Below are 17,098 nucleotides of genomic sequence, written 5' to 3' on the forward strand. Positions count from 1 at the left end.
CTCTTGAGTGAGAGGCAGACACCTATACCATTAGAACACTCCCACCCTGGTGGGAAAGGAACCAACAACCTCTTGAGTGAGAGGCAGACACCTATACCATTAGAACACTCCCACCCTGGTGGGAAAGGAAACAACAACCTCTTGGGTGAGAGGCAGACACCTATACCATTAGAACACTCCCACACTGGTGAGGAAGGAACCAACAACCTCTTGAGTGAGAGGCAGACACCTATACCATTAGAACACTCCCACCATGGTGGGAAATGAACCAACAACCTCTTGAGTGAGAGGCAGACACCTATACCATTAGACCACTCCCACACTGGTGAGGAAGGAACCAACAACCTCTTGAGTGAGAGGCAGACAACTATACCATTAGAACACTCCCACCCTGGTGAGGAAGGAACCAACAACCTCTTGAGTGAGAGGCAGACACCTATACCATTAGAACACTCCCACCCTGGTGAGAAAGGAACCAACAACCTCTTGGGTCAGAGGCAGACACCTATACCATTAGAACACTCCCACCCTGGTGAGAAAGGAGCCAACAACCTCTTGAGTGAGAGGCAGACACCTATACCATTAGAACACTCCCACCCTGGTGGGAAAGGAACCAACAACCTCTTGAGTGAGAGGCAGACACCTATACCATTAGAACACTCCCACCCTGGTGAGAAAGGAACCAACAACCTCTTGAGTGAGAGGCAGACAACTATACCATTAGAACACTCCCACCCTGGTGAGGAAGGAACCAACAACCTCTTGAGTGAGAGGCAGACACCTATACCATTAGAACACTCCCTCAATGGTGGGAAAGGAACCAACAACCTCTTGGGTGAGAGGCAGACACCTATACCATTAGAACACTCCCACCCTGGTGAGAAAGGAACCAACAACCTCTTGAGTGAGAGGCAGACAACTATACCATTAGAACACTCCCACCCTGGTGGGAAAGGAACCAACAACCTCTTGGGTCAGAGGCAGACACCTATACCATTAGAACACTCCCACACTGGTGGGAAAGGAACCAACAACCTCTTGAGTGAGAGGCAGACACCTATACCATTAGACCACTCCCACACTGGTGAGGAAGGAACCAACAACCTCTTACGTAAGGGGCGCTCACCTATACCACTAGACCACTCTCACCCTGGTGGGGAAGGAACCCACAACCTCTTGGGTAAGCGGCGCTCACCTATTCCACTAGACCACTCTAACCCTAACACATACCTTGCTGGTCAGCCTCAGCATGTGCTGAGACAAACGCACTGATGGCGGGGTAGGTAATACTGGACATTGCCGCTATAGCTCCTGCCGTCCACATTATCCTGTTAAAGAAATGAATATTATTATATAATAATAAGAGATGATCTCAGATTTAATGGAGTATTATTTTAAAGTTTTAAACACGGTTTCAATGTTAATAAGGAATGCCCACAACTACACCAGCTGACCTCAATATCCTAATAAGATTAGGAAATATCTCAAAATTTATAACAGATATCCTTTTTTATCTAGATAAGCAGCGAAAGAAATATTACTTTCACTAAAGTTTTAGCTTAAGGCAGATATTATATCATTTCCTTCATAAGATTTGGTCCAAATGAGGGTTCTCAATGAGTTTCTGTTGAACCGTCTCAACTAGTAAAGTAACCGAACAGCTACTACTTTTTCTACTTAAAAATTAATTTATTTTTCCAGATTTGAACCAGCCCAATTGCCATTTGAACTGTCCAACTGGCAACCGGTTCTTATTGAAAACACTGTCTAAATAATAATCTGTACAACAAACAAAACACAAATTTAGACAAAGTTAAAACCCTTTAATTAAAGATTAGCTATACAAATAGAGTGACAAACCCTTTAATTAAAAAATAACTATACAAACAAGTTTTGAGAGACAAAGCCATATACTATTAGCATAAGCTATTTGAAAAAACTGTACATCAGGAAGTTGTATTAAAAACAAGAGCACAGCTGAGCTAAGACTCACGATCTTCTGCTTTTTTTCATATAAACAATCGAAAAATTACTCACAAATTATGAATGCTATAGTTATGGACCTTTCTATCCATGTTAATAATGTCTCTGGTTACCAAGTTTCATTTTGATATATTGTACTGTTTCAGATGACAAACCCAAGGTTGCTCAAGGTTAAAGTTTTTTGTACAACGATATCGACGTTGCATCCATTATTCACACCAAGGTTATGAAATAACCCTGACCATTTAACTTTGATTTTATTTTTCACTGCACTCTTACCGTTTATATTTCCACTGACCAATAGAAGACCTATGAAATGGTTTAATGTCTGTGATAAAGCTTCTAGTTAAGCTAAGGTAAAGAATACCCACCAGTCCTGCGAGCCAAAGCCGTAACACGCGAGCTGGATGGCTTCAAACAATAGGCCGAACACAATGGATTCCTTATGGCCAAGGTACTTCATTAATAATGCTAGGATTACAGTCTGAAATGGGGGAACATTAACAATTAGCATATTACCATATCTTTAAAAATGTTTATAGTTGTATGCATATACATTGCTTGTCTTAAAATATGTATGAATTCACAACTAATGCTGGAAATCTTGCTTTGAACTAGATTCATAAGTATTTTTTTGGTATATAAGGCACCCGCGTAAATAGCACGTACTAATATTCAAATGAAAATATTGGTTTCATATGTTAATAAATATAAGTGATGTTCCGATGATTGATTACAATCAAATATTAATTGGATGGGCCTGAAATTGGCGACAAACAATTGTATTTGGTCATAATCAATCATCCAGTTTTTTTCTTCTTGATGTTTGCATTCGGTTAATTTCAGCCAATTTTCTCCTTTGAGTTCATTATTTAAACCAGAAGCGTTCAGTTGTTATTGTTAACAATATGCCCAAAAGCAACAACAGCACCAAATTACTTAAAACATACACATAACATAAGCATAGTTAAGGATAACGAGTTATTGTACAAGAATAAAACTACAATTAAGGTATTGTCAAAAACTGATTGTACTTTCGATAATCGGTTACTTTAGTGGAACTGATTATCGATAGTCAAACTGGAATCGATTCCCAACATTACAAAATACTCTTTACAAGAATGAAACATTAGTTGTTACAATCCCATCATTTGTGTCTATCTCCTTGAGTAACTGTAAAACAGACAGTATACACAGGAAAATTACACCAATTCAAAATAGACTGCTCAGTGTTAAATGTGACAGTGAATGAAAGCATATTTTTACCATATTATGCCATTGGCTACTTTCCATCTTTATAGGTTATAAAACTGAATGGTTTGTGATTAAAAAAAACTTGCTGAACATGTTTGATCTACATTTACATTTTCATTACATTGTTCGTACTCCTACACCAGATTGGGTCCATTAATCAAAACAGTAATCAAAAAGGGGTAACATTTTATTTTATTTTTCTGAAACACAACATAACTTTTTTTAACATTTTTAAATATTTATCATATATAGTAAAAATTCATTGACTCGAACTAGATGTAAAAAACCGATTTCTTAATACTGAAGGTAAACATTCCCACTTGGCTTGAAATTTCCAAGGCCCAATATATTTTCGCTGGTCCCTTGGGAGTTTGACTGTAAGTAGAACTTTCTTCCAATATATGGCATTTGGGAATTTTATAAGTGGCCTGTAACCTACTTGTTCAATTTCCACTATTTCCTTAACTATCACATCAAAGATTGTCGGTCAGATAACCTCAGCCATTTTCCATCGAAAACAACCTTGGAGAAGAAGTTTGCAAAATTTGGAATAATAGGAATTGTAGTGTTTTAACGTTTATTTGGTATATCATAGTTTAAACTAATTGCCTGTGAAGTGTATTATTGCATTAATAATGCAGATTCCAAGAGTAAAGTCATTAAGTTTAACTTCTAAATTCAAAATACTACCGGTATGCGATTTACTTGCAGCATAGTTAACTGTAAAGATTTCTGACATTGTAAACGTTCAATATACATCCGAGGTTGTTTCGATAGAAAATGGCCGAGGAGTTCTGAAAGGAAAGACTGACTGGTAACTTACTTGTGCTATGACTGATAAAACGCCTACAACAGCAATAAATACAGCTACCTCTTCTTCAGAGAATAACATTATCTGAAAAAAAAGAAGAAATGAAAATAATGTCAACATGACACAATCCATTGTATTATCACATGCATCTTTATATCAGAAACTTGAATTCTGGGAATCAAGTGTCGCATCCATCATTTTCCAATTCAATGGTGATCAAACTCATTCAAGATGTTATGCCAATAAGCATTGCTACCGATGATATGCCAACAAGCATTGCCACCGATGATATGCCAACAAGCATTACTACCGATGTTATGCAAACAAGCATCGCTACCGATGTTATGCCAACAAGCATTGCTACCGATGTTATGCAAACAAGCATCGCTTCTGTTGTTATGCCAATAAGCATTGCTACTGATGTTACGCCAATAAGCAATGTTATGCCAATAAGCATTGCTGCCGATGTTATGCCAATTAGCATTGCTACCGATGTTACGCCAATAAGCATTGCTACCGATGTTATGCCAATAAGCATTGCTACCGATGTTATGCCAATAACCATTGCTACTGATGTTACGCCAATAAGCATTGCTACCAATGTTATGCCAATTGGCATTGCTACTGATGTTACGCCAACAAGCATTGCTACCGATGTTATGCCGATAAGCATTGCTACCGATGTTATGCCAATAAGCATTGCTACTGATGTTACGCCAATAAGCATTGCTACCGATGTTACGCCAATAAGCATTGCTACCGATGTTACGCCAATAAGCATTGCTACTGATGTTATGCCAATAAGCATTGCTACTGATGTTATGCCAATTAGCATTGCTACCGATGTAATGCCAATAAGCATTGCTACTGATGTTACGCCAACAAGCATTGCTACCGATGTTACGCCGATAAGCATTGGTACTGATGTTATGACAATAAGCATTGCTACTGATGTTACGCCAATAAGCATTGCTACCGATGTTACGCCAATAAGCATTGCTACCGATGGAATTCCAATAAGCATTGCTACTGATGTTACGCCAATAAGCATTGCTACCGATGTTACGCCAATAAGCATTGCTACCGATGGAATTCCAATAAGCATTGCTACCGTTGTTATACCATTGCTACCAAGTTTTGTAAGATTTGGGAAGAAATCTTTTAAGTAAGAGAGTGAAAATGAAAGTGTAATGAAGACATAGACAAAGCTGCTGACAGACAACATGATCCCTGTGTGTCTGCCAAGCTACATGAATACAGGCCAAACAATAATGGTTCAAAGAGCCTGGATGTTGAATTTGATACACTTGTCATAAAAAAAAATTCTAGTCATAAAGAGCATTTCAAACAAGCTTGTTCATTTTTCAAGTCTGTGTTCGAATTTTCATTTGGAAACTTTTGACTATTTCTGTCTAGGCTATGGTCAACATAAAAACAAATTGCACCTTCTGAAAATTTATATCATACAGTTAATGACTGATGATGTGTATATTCCATTTTATTATATACCCATCATAAATCCACATTATAAGCATACAAAGGGGACGACAATTTTTTACAAAAATGTAACTTATTGCTGGTGAATATTAATTACTGTGAAATCATTAATGTTCGTGGGCATGAAATTTCGTGGTTTGCCGAAAAAAAACAATTTCGTGGGTACTTGAATTCGTGGATTTTCATTTTTGAAAAAAAAATCGAAGATGCGATCGTCCTAGATCGTCTGCATAATATCCACGCGCTGGCCCGTGATTTCCGTCTTCTACGTCACTCGGTTTATGACACTCGCAAATGTGGTACGACAAGCCAATTAGTGCATATACCCATGTCACTCATCGATTTAATTGGGAATAAAGGTAATAAAAGAAGATGTATCCTGATCATAAATACAGATAGGGGAAGCCATTGAATGCCAATTAAGAATTTTGCAAACTGCGAAAACACCGAAAAGGTGCGTATATTGTCACGTTCGGTGCTTAGTAACCTTCAATATACTAGTAATCGATTATTTTATTAAATAAAAAAATCGAGTATGGACACTCATCACGCACGTCTTGTAAACTTGGAGATTTTCATTAACAGCACACGTTTAAACACGTGCTTATAACTGTCATTTGCTGCATAAAACACATTTAATTGATTTGGTTCATTATTTGTTAAAGGCAGTTATAATATATGAACAGAATAATGATCGTAAGTTATACAGTGAGACAGGTTTTAACACTGTATACTGCGACCTCTGTAAAGAATATACTAGAGTATTTACGTAACAAGGCAATCGAAAAAGTGAATAAGGGTTTATATTTCGTGGGATCTTGAATTTGTGGATCACCCAACCCACGAAAACCACGAACATTAATGCCCCACGAACATTAATGATTTCACAGTACTATGGTTTGCCACATGACAGCCTCTCGGCCAATGAAAAGTGTGGGAATATACCTTGCAAATAATCAAAATATATGCTCATCTGTTTGCTTTCTGACTGACAAGCATACTTACTAATCTAAGATATACGAAGAAACAAGAGTATTCCCCGGCCTCAGGCAGGTAGGATAAAAATACGGTAATACATAACAGCAATATGAGATAGTCGTGGGACATCTTCCGTAGCGACTGAAATAAAAAATAAAATAAGAATGTATCAACATGTGCAGTCAGTTAGACAAAAATATTTTATTGTAGCTCATTTATCCAGATAATTTTATTATAATATTCATATTTTTGCCAACAGTATCATACTTGTTGTTCAACATGCATTGTCTGCAATGGCATTTTTTTTGCCCTATTCAGGGTAATAATAATAACATTGAGTTAGGCCTCTTAGCATGATTATTACAACAATTAAGCAGGTATATAAGCTCGTATTTTTAAAAAAAACTCATCATGAAACATTGAATAATAACTTTTGATTCTGAAATTTTCTAAAAAAATAATAACCAATATTATTATAAATAAACATTTTTAAACACAGACTCACGGAAAATGGGTCCACTTTTTCCCACGAGATAGGTGCCCCCCATGATGTGGGGCGCACTTTTTCTGGTAAAGACTCGGGAACAAATACTACAATAAATAGAACATCTAGGAGAGCTATACTGGTGGCGAGCCAGACTACGACGTTATCACTGTATAAGTTCCCTAGGTAAGCACCGATGGCAGGACTAGTGACCAAGCTAGCTGCAAATGTGGCAGACACCTGAAATGGACAATGGATTATGTGTATCATTTTTAAGGTTGCAAAAAGACCAAAGTTTTTTAGACTCTTATTCTTTTATAAGGATCCAGTGCAGTCAAATACTTACACAAATTTCAGGTTATTTACTTTCTTTAGCAGAGGCTGAAATTGGGGCTAAAATTCGGCTACTTCCCAATCTTAAAAGGAGAATTTTTTCCAGATTTGTACACTTGAAACCAAAAACTTATCAACATTTTTTTAAATCATGGAATTACAGTTTTTGTGCCTGTTTGTCAATCTTTCAGCGATAAATTAATAAATGAGCTTGAAGTGTTTACGCGAAATACTGATAATTTTCTGAATTTGAAGTGTTAATAAGTTAAAATTTCCAAACATGAAAACGGTTGGGGCCGTCATTACGAAAAGTCTCAAGTCCGAATTCAGACTAAAGACTCATGATGGCAAAACTTCATTTCATTGTGACTTTCCTTCTATCAGAGCGTTGATGGTAACATTTGTTGAAAAATATTACTATTTGAATATTTTATTATTATTTACATTTTTTTTTGTATAAGAAATGGAATAAATATGATTTTTTGTTGCTTTAAAAAATGCTTTTCTGAGTCAAGATCAATCTGAGGCTATTTCAATGATCAAACAGCAATAACTCTTAAGTGATCAAAGTGATATGGCTGGTTATCAAACTTGTCCAAAATATTATGCCAATACACATTTTTACCAAATATGGTGATTATTGGACAAAAGCTTTTAAAGTTATTGAGCCGACAACAAACTGGACTAAGACAGACACCAAGCCCACCCATCCACCTGTAAGCTGCAGGTAAAACTATGATACGTCCTTTATTTATAAAGACTTATAAAAAAAAATATTAAATGGCAGAAGAGACAGTAAGTTACTTATAAAAGTGTGCCAAAAGTTTATACAGCAACTTATACTAAACCACCCTTTAAGCGTAAAGGTAATGAGTTCCTAGTTAAACAAAATGATCGGAAATAACAAACCAGTCCATAAGCTTGACTGCGTTCATCTTCTGTAGTGATATCAGCAACATACGCAAACACGACACTGAATGTGACGGCAAATATCCCAGACAGAGAGATCATCGTGAAGTACCACCTGAAATGTATTAGAAAGCCAATGAAATGATGTTAAATCATATTAATATGATGCTTTCAATAACTAAGTTTAACTATTTTGTTTAACAAAAGAATACATTGAATCCAAGTCTCTTTTCTTTGTCCAAAACTATCATGTGGCTACTAAGTATTGCTTAAGTTTAAAATAATAATAAACTCCATTTATAATGCATCTGAGACACTATAAACAATATTTTCTGTTCCATATGTGAAAAATAAGCAGTAAAGAAATACTTCAAATTAACTTCACATTTTTGTCCAAAAAATACCCTTACCCCACCCCCCTCCCCAGAAAAAAAACAATACTGTTAACACTTACATTAGGTTACCTCAATTGAATACACCTATATAGCAGCAGTCATCGAAATTAGACTTTTGGATAAACAAGCATGAATTCTTACTATTGCTTGGCACCGAATTTGTTAACAAGCCCTGCTATATAAAATTCAGAATTTGAGCAAGCCCAGAAGACTTATTACCAGTGCAAGGCTTTCGGGCTTGTGTTAATTTCGACCACTGTAGTAGAGCCCTTTTTCATTTTACTTACATAGGACTGAGCTTCATGAGGGGTATTGGGGCGCAAGTGAATGAGACAGTGAGAAGTAGGAAGGGTTTGCGGCCCCAGACGTCCGACAGGGCCCCGATCAGAGGGGCTGCTAGAAACGACAGAATACCCTGAAATATACAACAAAAAAAGAACCTTAGGTCGATAGTTTGGAACTTGAGAACTGTTAAAGTTTACAACTTGATTAACGACATATTGTTAACATTTAAACGTTAACAATTTGATGATGTACTAAACAGAGTCTAATTTTATTTAAATAAAACTGGTACAGTTGTCTAAAATCTTGCACGGAACACCAGAAATCACAAATGTATCAATTAGAGTCCTAGAGAAGTTAAGATTTGAAAGTTAACAATGATAAGGTTAACAACATTGTTAACTTAAACAAATTTTACAAAGTTCTGAAAAATTGGCCTATTATATACATCAAATAAAATTTCAAATGATCATGGAGTAAACTTGATTTCTTATCAGCACAATTATGAAAAGCTCTCGCTGTCATAACTAACTTTAAGCAATTCTTTGACACATGACCTTTTTTACATAAATACGGTACACACATGCTGGGGGTGAATACAATTATAATATTTTTTCAAGCGCTCTGGACTCACCTTAACACCCTGAATAAGGCCATTCAATAAGAAAGTATGGTTGGGAAATGTTTCATTCAGCACCTGGAAAATAAAAGCAGTAATTACATGTGAACTTTTTCTGCTTAATGTCAAGCACTAAAATATATTTCTTCCCATCAAAAAAACACAAAATAAGGATCTTAATTATTCTGTTATTTCTATTTATTATAAAGTGACTGTTGATTTATTGTGAAGCTCATGATAAAACAGGTTTTAATTCCTGGGTAACAAACCAACGCTACCATCCTTTTTGAGCTGGGGAAATGTGCCCTTGGTTAGACTCGAACAAATGACCTCTATTAGTTTCATGAAATGTGGACAGTAATACCAGAACATAATTGAGTTTGAACATCAACTAATCTTTCTGTCAGATATGTGGGATGAAAATGACCGTTGACCCATGACAATCCGTACTGTCCCGTTCCCTTTCAAATATACACACATCTATCATAGGAGCTAAAAGAAGCTTCCAAGCAAAGACTTGCAGGGAAATAACCAACAGGGCGTGGCGTAGATACTCCGTCAACTTTACATGATAATCCATTCTTCCCCGTTCCCTTGCAAACATAACTCACAACTATCATGGGAACTAAAAAAAGGCCCCAAGCAAAGACTTGCAGGAAAATGACCAACAGGAGATGATGTTGTATTTAGTCAACTTTCCATGACAAGCAATACTGCCCTCTCCCCCCCCCCTCCCCCCAAAAAACCCCAACAACAACAACCCCTCTTCATCCTTCTTTCAAAATACTCACATATTTCCTGAAGGCTGTACTGTAAAAGCCCCCATCTCAAAGACAACCTCATGGGCACAATGTAGATACATTTGGTGAACTTTCCAAGCGGCAGTTATCCCTTTCATCCAACCTCCCTTCCCCCTGCCAATACTCATTTATCATGGGGGATGTAAGATGATCGAATGCCCCACACAAAAAAAATAAGGGGAAGGACCACCCGGGCATTGTGGATTCATTCGGTGAAATTTCCCATTGGCCCCATTGGCAGTCCGTACAACAACCAATATTGCCTACAAACATACTCACGTCTATCATGGGGGCTGTAAGAAGTCCCCAGGCAAAGAACTCCAGGAAAATAACCACCAGGGCGTGATAAATACTGGGATGGGATTTTCCTGATCCCTGAAAAAAAAGTACAATACATCATTGGTCAATTTCTCACTTTTTTCAAACTGAAGAGCATGTTAGGGTTACTGTGGTTTTACAAGTTTTGTAACTTGATCTCTGATTTAAAGCATGAATTAAACATAAGAGAATACAACAACATTTTATTAAACAATCATGCAGTATGTTCACAGATTAAATGCAACACTTTTAACCATGGCAGAGCTGTCCATAAGACAGCTTTCATAACTTTTTACAATACTTAATCAACATATAAATGAAAAGATAACCAAAGATCATCAATGTCTAATAGGGGCCATCATTTTTTTTTATCTCAATTCAATCAAATATTTGATGAGTTCTGATAATGGCACTGGTCACTGTTAATACATGTAGGTGGACAGCACAGTGGTCAAAATATAACAAGCCCAAAAGCCCTGCATAAGATGCCCGACTTGCTCTAATTCTGGATTTTAAAAAGCACCTAAAGGCTTTTTTAAAAATGATGATATCAAGCACTAGTGAAAATACTTGGTTTGTTCATCCGAACGTAAATTTAAACATTAAATCCGAACATTATTTATGACATAATATCAGTGAAAATTCAGTTCAAATAATTGAGCAAATTTGTTCCAAGATCTTTTCTATTGAATAATTTTCAGCATTTGAAATAAGTGTGCACATGCATACATCACAGGTTACATAATCATTCTTTTAAATAAACTGAAACTGTGAAAAAATACACCTATCAACCCAACCAATAATCTGAGTTTATCTGTAAATAAATTAATATGAAAAAATAACAAAACAAGGTAGGTACCAGATGTATAAATGTTTCAATTTTGGATGCCTGTCCAGGGGGATATTCATAAAACATCTTAAGTCATTTCCTAACTTAAGTCATTTTAAGTCATTTCCTAACTTAAGTCATTTCCTAACTTAAGTACTCTCTAAGCATATGATATAATAACTTTATAATATATGAAATACTTAATTTTTAACAATTTTGACAAAAATACATACTTTCATATTAAAAACACAGATAATTTTCTTATAATTTGACAATGAAAGTTCTAGGATATTGATAAGTTAAGAAATGCCATAAAAGTGTTCTGAATACCACCCCTTGTATGTGAGCCCCACAGTTTTTTGGTATCATTTGAAAGGGTTGAATTAGTCAGAAAGTCAAATATGACAAATTATATCAAGCGAAATATAACAAAAACCCTTTCAAATGAATCCAAAATTGTATAGGATAACGTGGCACTGAAATTAAAAACCATCATTTTAATAAGGGACTTGACACCAAATGGTCGCAAAATCGGCAAATACATTTATAATTTCCTAAAATGCAACGCTATAATTATCAATACATGCTAAGTAAAAGACAGATAAAACATCACTTAAAAAAGTTTTTATATTATTAAAAGGATATTTTATAGCTGTCTCCATAAGCCGAGTTTAACAAAATAAGCGCATAACGGTTTCCAAGTTTATAGTGTGTAGATTTACCATACATGTGAAAGTGACGTGTTAATAGTATAGATACATATTGTAATTATCATACCGACACTACCGTATATCTAAATTTCATGGTATTTTATAACATTATACCGTTGACAAACCCAGTAAATTTTAAACTGGAAAAATACGTCAAAACTGCAAAACATACATGTTGTTAGCGATGAGATACATCAGTAATTAAGATTTAATGCGTTGTACTCAAGGATTTAAATTTATGCATATTTTTTGACAATTTTCTTTTTTTCCTGTAATTGTTTCATTTGGAGTCCAGTTCCTAGATGAAATGACAAGTTTATTTGTATTCCCTAACCGAAAAGTCATCTACAATAAAAAAGATCATGGGCCATGAACAGTCTCAAGTCCAAGCCTGGACCCAGACTCAGAAAAGCACTGTTATTAATTACAAATCTTAAATCTTTATCCCATTCCTTTTTCACATCAATAAATGTGAATATCAGTAATGGTATAATTTTGAACATAAAATTACGAAAATTTAAAATCAAAACTCACCTGGAAAGAAAGTTACAATGAAATGAAAATTTGCTGTCAAAAGTATACATTTCTTTTATGCATTTTGTTTTTTATTTTGAAACAGATCAGAGTATAGTGTTTATTTAATTCATATGAAATTGCATGTACGGTATTAGAAAAAAAGTTTGGCTCAGACACGAGAAGCACTCAGGTATTCCTGCATCTTCAGACTTGCATGAGTCTGTTGGTAAACATGACCACAGATCTCATTTGAATTGAACAGTACATCTAAAGTAATCAAACAGAACATCAACTAAAGAAACACAGAGCGCACTAAGATAATTTTTTTATACATGACATCTGTATACATGGAGATACATGTATGTACATGAAACAGTAAGAACATTAAAGGTCTGTTGCCGTGAATACATACCAGGAAATATGCATTATCTAAATGGAAAACTTAGTCAATGTAGATTATGAGATGGCATTATTCATAAAACATCCCCTGGCAATTACATTCTGTGGATTTATCATCCCAAGCCATATAATGTTCAGTATGTTACACCAAGAATTAATGTATTATAAATCCCCCTGGCATAAAACTGCTGTTCATCATCAATTTCTCATTCTCTTTCCCCATAATTATATAGATGTTTTTAAAGTATAACATGGTGGCATACATATATTATAAAAAAATATTATGGTATTAGATAAATGCAGGATATTGGTGTATCATGCATGTATGACTTTTAATCTTGAACTGAGCTCATCCATTTAATATACATTGTAGCTTAAGAAATGTCAGAACAAACATAAAGGCTTTTCAATAGAACACACAATACTTGTTTTGCTGTTCGTAGTAGCTAAATCTCACTAAACACTGTACAACTAACTCCCAGAGTTCTCAGTATTAGAACAGCCTGCCAAACAAACCATATGGTTTAAATGATTTAAAGGTATGTTCAAATTTGCCAATAGGCACCTTTAGTGAACCCCTAGCTGGCCAGTTACTTTTGTAATTGGGACAGTTCAACCAAAACTGATACTGAAGATCCTCAATTCCTATTCCATGGAACTTGAGCAAAAAGCCATCTTGGTCTTTCTATCTGCTTTAATTCATGTAACATTGCTAAGTTATAAAGGGTTCTCACATTTAACGATTGAATAAATATGAAAAATTGCGATCTGCTCTTTTCTTTGCAGTCTTATATGACTGGTTCCCACACACATACGCATAAATGCTTCATTCCAGTACAAAACAAAAATGGTCAATCTGTGAGAATAAAGCTCTAAGCTATGAGGTCACGCTGACACACATTACTCGTACCAGGTCTATCAGATTAAGTTAGTTTAGTTTATTCTGTTTTAATCCTCATACTTTGTATAGTATTTATTTGTAAAGCTTTAAATTTTCTAATCTCTTCACCTTATAATGGCGGATAAACAGAATAAACTAACTAATTTAAGTTATATTTCATTGGTGTCCATAAGGTGAAATATATTGCTATCTTACACTAAAAAATAATAATTTTTTTGATATTTAATATTTGCCTTAAAATTAAATAAAAAGAAATTTAATAACATATTGTTAGAAACATGTGCCCCATTTGGTGTGTGCATGTAGTCAGTTATTAAGAAAATGATGTCGTTGATATTGTATCCAAGCCCTGTGCCGGCTAAAGTTTTATTTAAATGAGAGAAGGAACTAAAATTTCATAACAGTAAAAAATATAAAATTGATATTATCACTGTTTTAAACAGTTTTATTTCACTGATAAATATCTATGAACTACGTGAAAGCATATAATAAATGTATATACAGTGTACATCTACTGATACTTCCAGATATCATTAAAGCAATTACCAATTGTATAACATACATGTATAACGAGCAGTTGAGCATACTACAAACGGATACAAATGCAATAATGTTATGTGGTGAGAACTTCATGATTTTTCCCTATGAATAAATGGTCATAACTCATAAAATATTTGACACAGACTCATGGGACTTGGAATGCATGTTTATGAGTGTATTCCCATTGACTGATAATGAACATATGAACCAAGTTTCATGATAATATCGCTAATGATTGTTTTTATTTTTCGTCATTAAATTTTCTCATTGAAAATTAACAACACCAGGGCTATGACAATAGAGTGAATACTAAAAGTTATACATTGACAAACAAGCTAAAAATAACAAAAAAATAGGCACTTTAAAATAAGAACAATAATAAACATGCATGTATTTGATAAGAATACTATCCCCATGTTTTACTGTATAATTCAGATATATATATCAATTATTCAGTATCACCATAAATGACAGTGGATTTCATACAATAATATTTTGCTAATAAATCTATATAAGCCGAGTGATTCTTTCTGGAATTATTTTCACCGTCTATTACTTCCGAACTGCCTTTTTTTTAGCTTGGGGGAAAAATACAAAGTCATGTTTAAATAGCAAATATACATGTTTTTACTTTTCTATGCATACATTATTCTGTAAAAGAGCTTTTATTATAAAGATTTTGTTTACTTTTTTAAAAAATTCATTGCTTTTTATTCATTCACGAATCTGTATTTAATAAATTGGGAAAATATCATGAATTTTGGGGGAAAATGAACATATTTTCGCAAGGGGAAACAGCCTTTAGAAGGCAGAAAAATGGCACCAAAAAGTATCACTGATACCATACAAATCAATGAAGGGATGAACCAAAAATTGTGTTACATTGTTGTGAAGCCTTAAAAAGAAAGTGTGTGACACCCAAATAAGATATACCCGATACATGTTGAAGTCAGGGTTCTCATTTGCTAGAAACGTGTTAATGACACATTAAATCACATGTCAAATACTCTATTAAGCTTTTTGATGAAAAGATACTTCTGTAATTTTACATACATGTACATTAATTTTTAGACAATAATATTTATTCACAGGAATAATGTAGTTGCAGATTTATATAGCTTTTGTAAGAACCCTGAACAAGCACATGTTATGAGATGAATTCATACTGTACCAAGAACAGTGAGACTTTTTCTTCAAGTCTGATCAAACATCTACAAATCTGTAAGACAGTTATAATAATGAAGTTCTCAGATCAAGATAAAACCCGACATCATTATAGCTAGGTGAGTTATACTGGTTCAAATTTTGCATAGTATACTTGCAAAATATGAGTGAAAATTAAACATTTTGCGTGACTGCTAAAGCTCACAAAATCCCTGGGTAGAATTATATCATTGAATCAAAAGTAGAACTTGATTGTCAATATTATGAGTAGTGGACATGAAACTCCGCTTTGTCATTGGCTGATAAGCGCGCTTCAGTCAGTTATTAATATGTAAATCCCAGATCGTGTGTGTAATGGCCCAGGTTTTCCCATGGTCAATCTGTATTCTGGAGATTAATTTTAGAACCGTTCTTCAAACATGGTCATCACTGATAAATTTATTTTACAAAACAGTATTGTACAAGAGTTATGATTAAGCCATTTATGAAAAATGCAATATTGGCATTAGGAACTTAGAATTTTTTTGTTTAGTTCCGGAAAAAAGAAAAACGTGAAAGTGAAACTAAAAAGTTAAAGTTAGAAAGATGTTGTTGCAACTTAACAATCGCTGGTTCACTTTGGAATTTGTCAAGGATGCATTGGGTAACATAATAAACATGCATTAAGTCAGAGTTAGAATGTATTTTTCCAAGTTTTGATTCTGGGAATTTTTTAACCACCTATGAAAAGGGGCGAAAGGAAATCTATCTCTATCTCTGCATAATGTCAACTCCTCTTCCGAAAGTTACTGACATGAACATAAGACAAGGTATTCTATTAAAAGTTTTATTGATTATTTTTCAACGTGCTTGAGATTTTTACAGAATGAACAGTGGATCGAATAGAGCAGATCTTTATAAAACCTTGCAATGTCATCTTATGACACATGAGATCAATTATTTACGAAGAAACGTAATTAAAAAAACAACGGACAATTACTCTTGAAAAACTGATTTTGACTCTTGAAAATCAGACCTCAAGAGTCATTGACTCTTGGGTTCCAGACCCTGTTGAAAGCCCTATGCCTTGCCTCAGTGGGAATATAAATACGCTTACCCACCCCTTGAGATTACAAAATTGTACTGTAATTTACATGATTGATGATCATGAAGGATATGTGACATATTATGTCAAACTTTTGCCAAAGATCATAACCAACTTAAATGTTCTTACCACTCCATTTTCTTTAAGGTGACTTTTACGGGGTCCCCATGATATTTTACCAATTATTCGTTTCTTCGTTCTTCCACTCATGGTTTAATATTGGCTAGAAATTCGAATGAAAATGTCAAATTCATGTTTTTGTCAACATTGGGAAAAGTGCAGAACCGCAGGA

At 34.7% G+C, this 17,098-nt stretch overlaps 1 protein-coding gene across 1 annotated transcript in view; it reads right to left on the minus strand.

The window, feature by feature from the left end:
• LOC128213773 (hippocampus abundant transcript 1 protein-like) overlaps positions 1–17,090 on the minus strand; it is a 31,139-nt gene extending 14,049 nt beyond the window's left edge. The window contains exons 1-10 of the mRNA XM_052919822.1: positions 16,936–17,090; positions 10,625–10,720; positions 9,561–9,623; positions 8,932–9,059; positions 8,250–8,364; positions 7,029–7,247; positions 6,551–6,664; positions 4,061–4,132; positions 2,355–2,467; positions 1,231–1,328 (exon numbers count right to left, since the gene is read on the minus strand). Coding sequence (XP_052775782.1) covers positions 1,231–1,328; positions 2,355–2,467; positions 4,061–4,132; positions 6,551–6,664; positions 7,029–7,247; positions 8,250–8,364; positions 8,932–9,059; positions 9,561–9,623; positions 10,625–10,720; positions 16,936–17,016 — 1,099 coding nt within the window. The 5' untranslated portion in view covers positions 17,017–17,090. The remainder of the gene's footprint in view (positions 1–1,230; positions 1,329–2,354; positions 2,468–4,060; positions 4,133–6,550; positions 6,665–7,028; positions 7,248–8,249; positions 8,365–8,931; positions 9,060–9,560; positions 9,624–10,624; positions 10,721–16,935) is intronic.
• Between the last annotated feature and the right edge of the window lie 8 nt (positions 17,091–17,098).

The sequence above is a fragment of the Mya arenaria genome, chromosome 13, assembly GCF_026914265.1.
Source record: "Mya arenaria isolate MELC-2E11 chromosome 13, ASM2691426v1".
Taxonomy (NCBI): Eukaryota; Metazoa; Mollusca; class Bivalvia; order Myida; family Myidae; genus Mya; species Mya arenaria.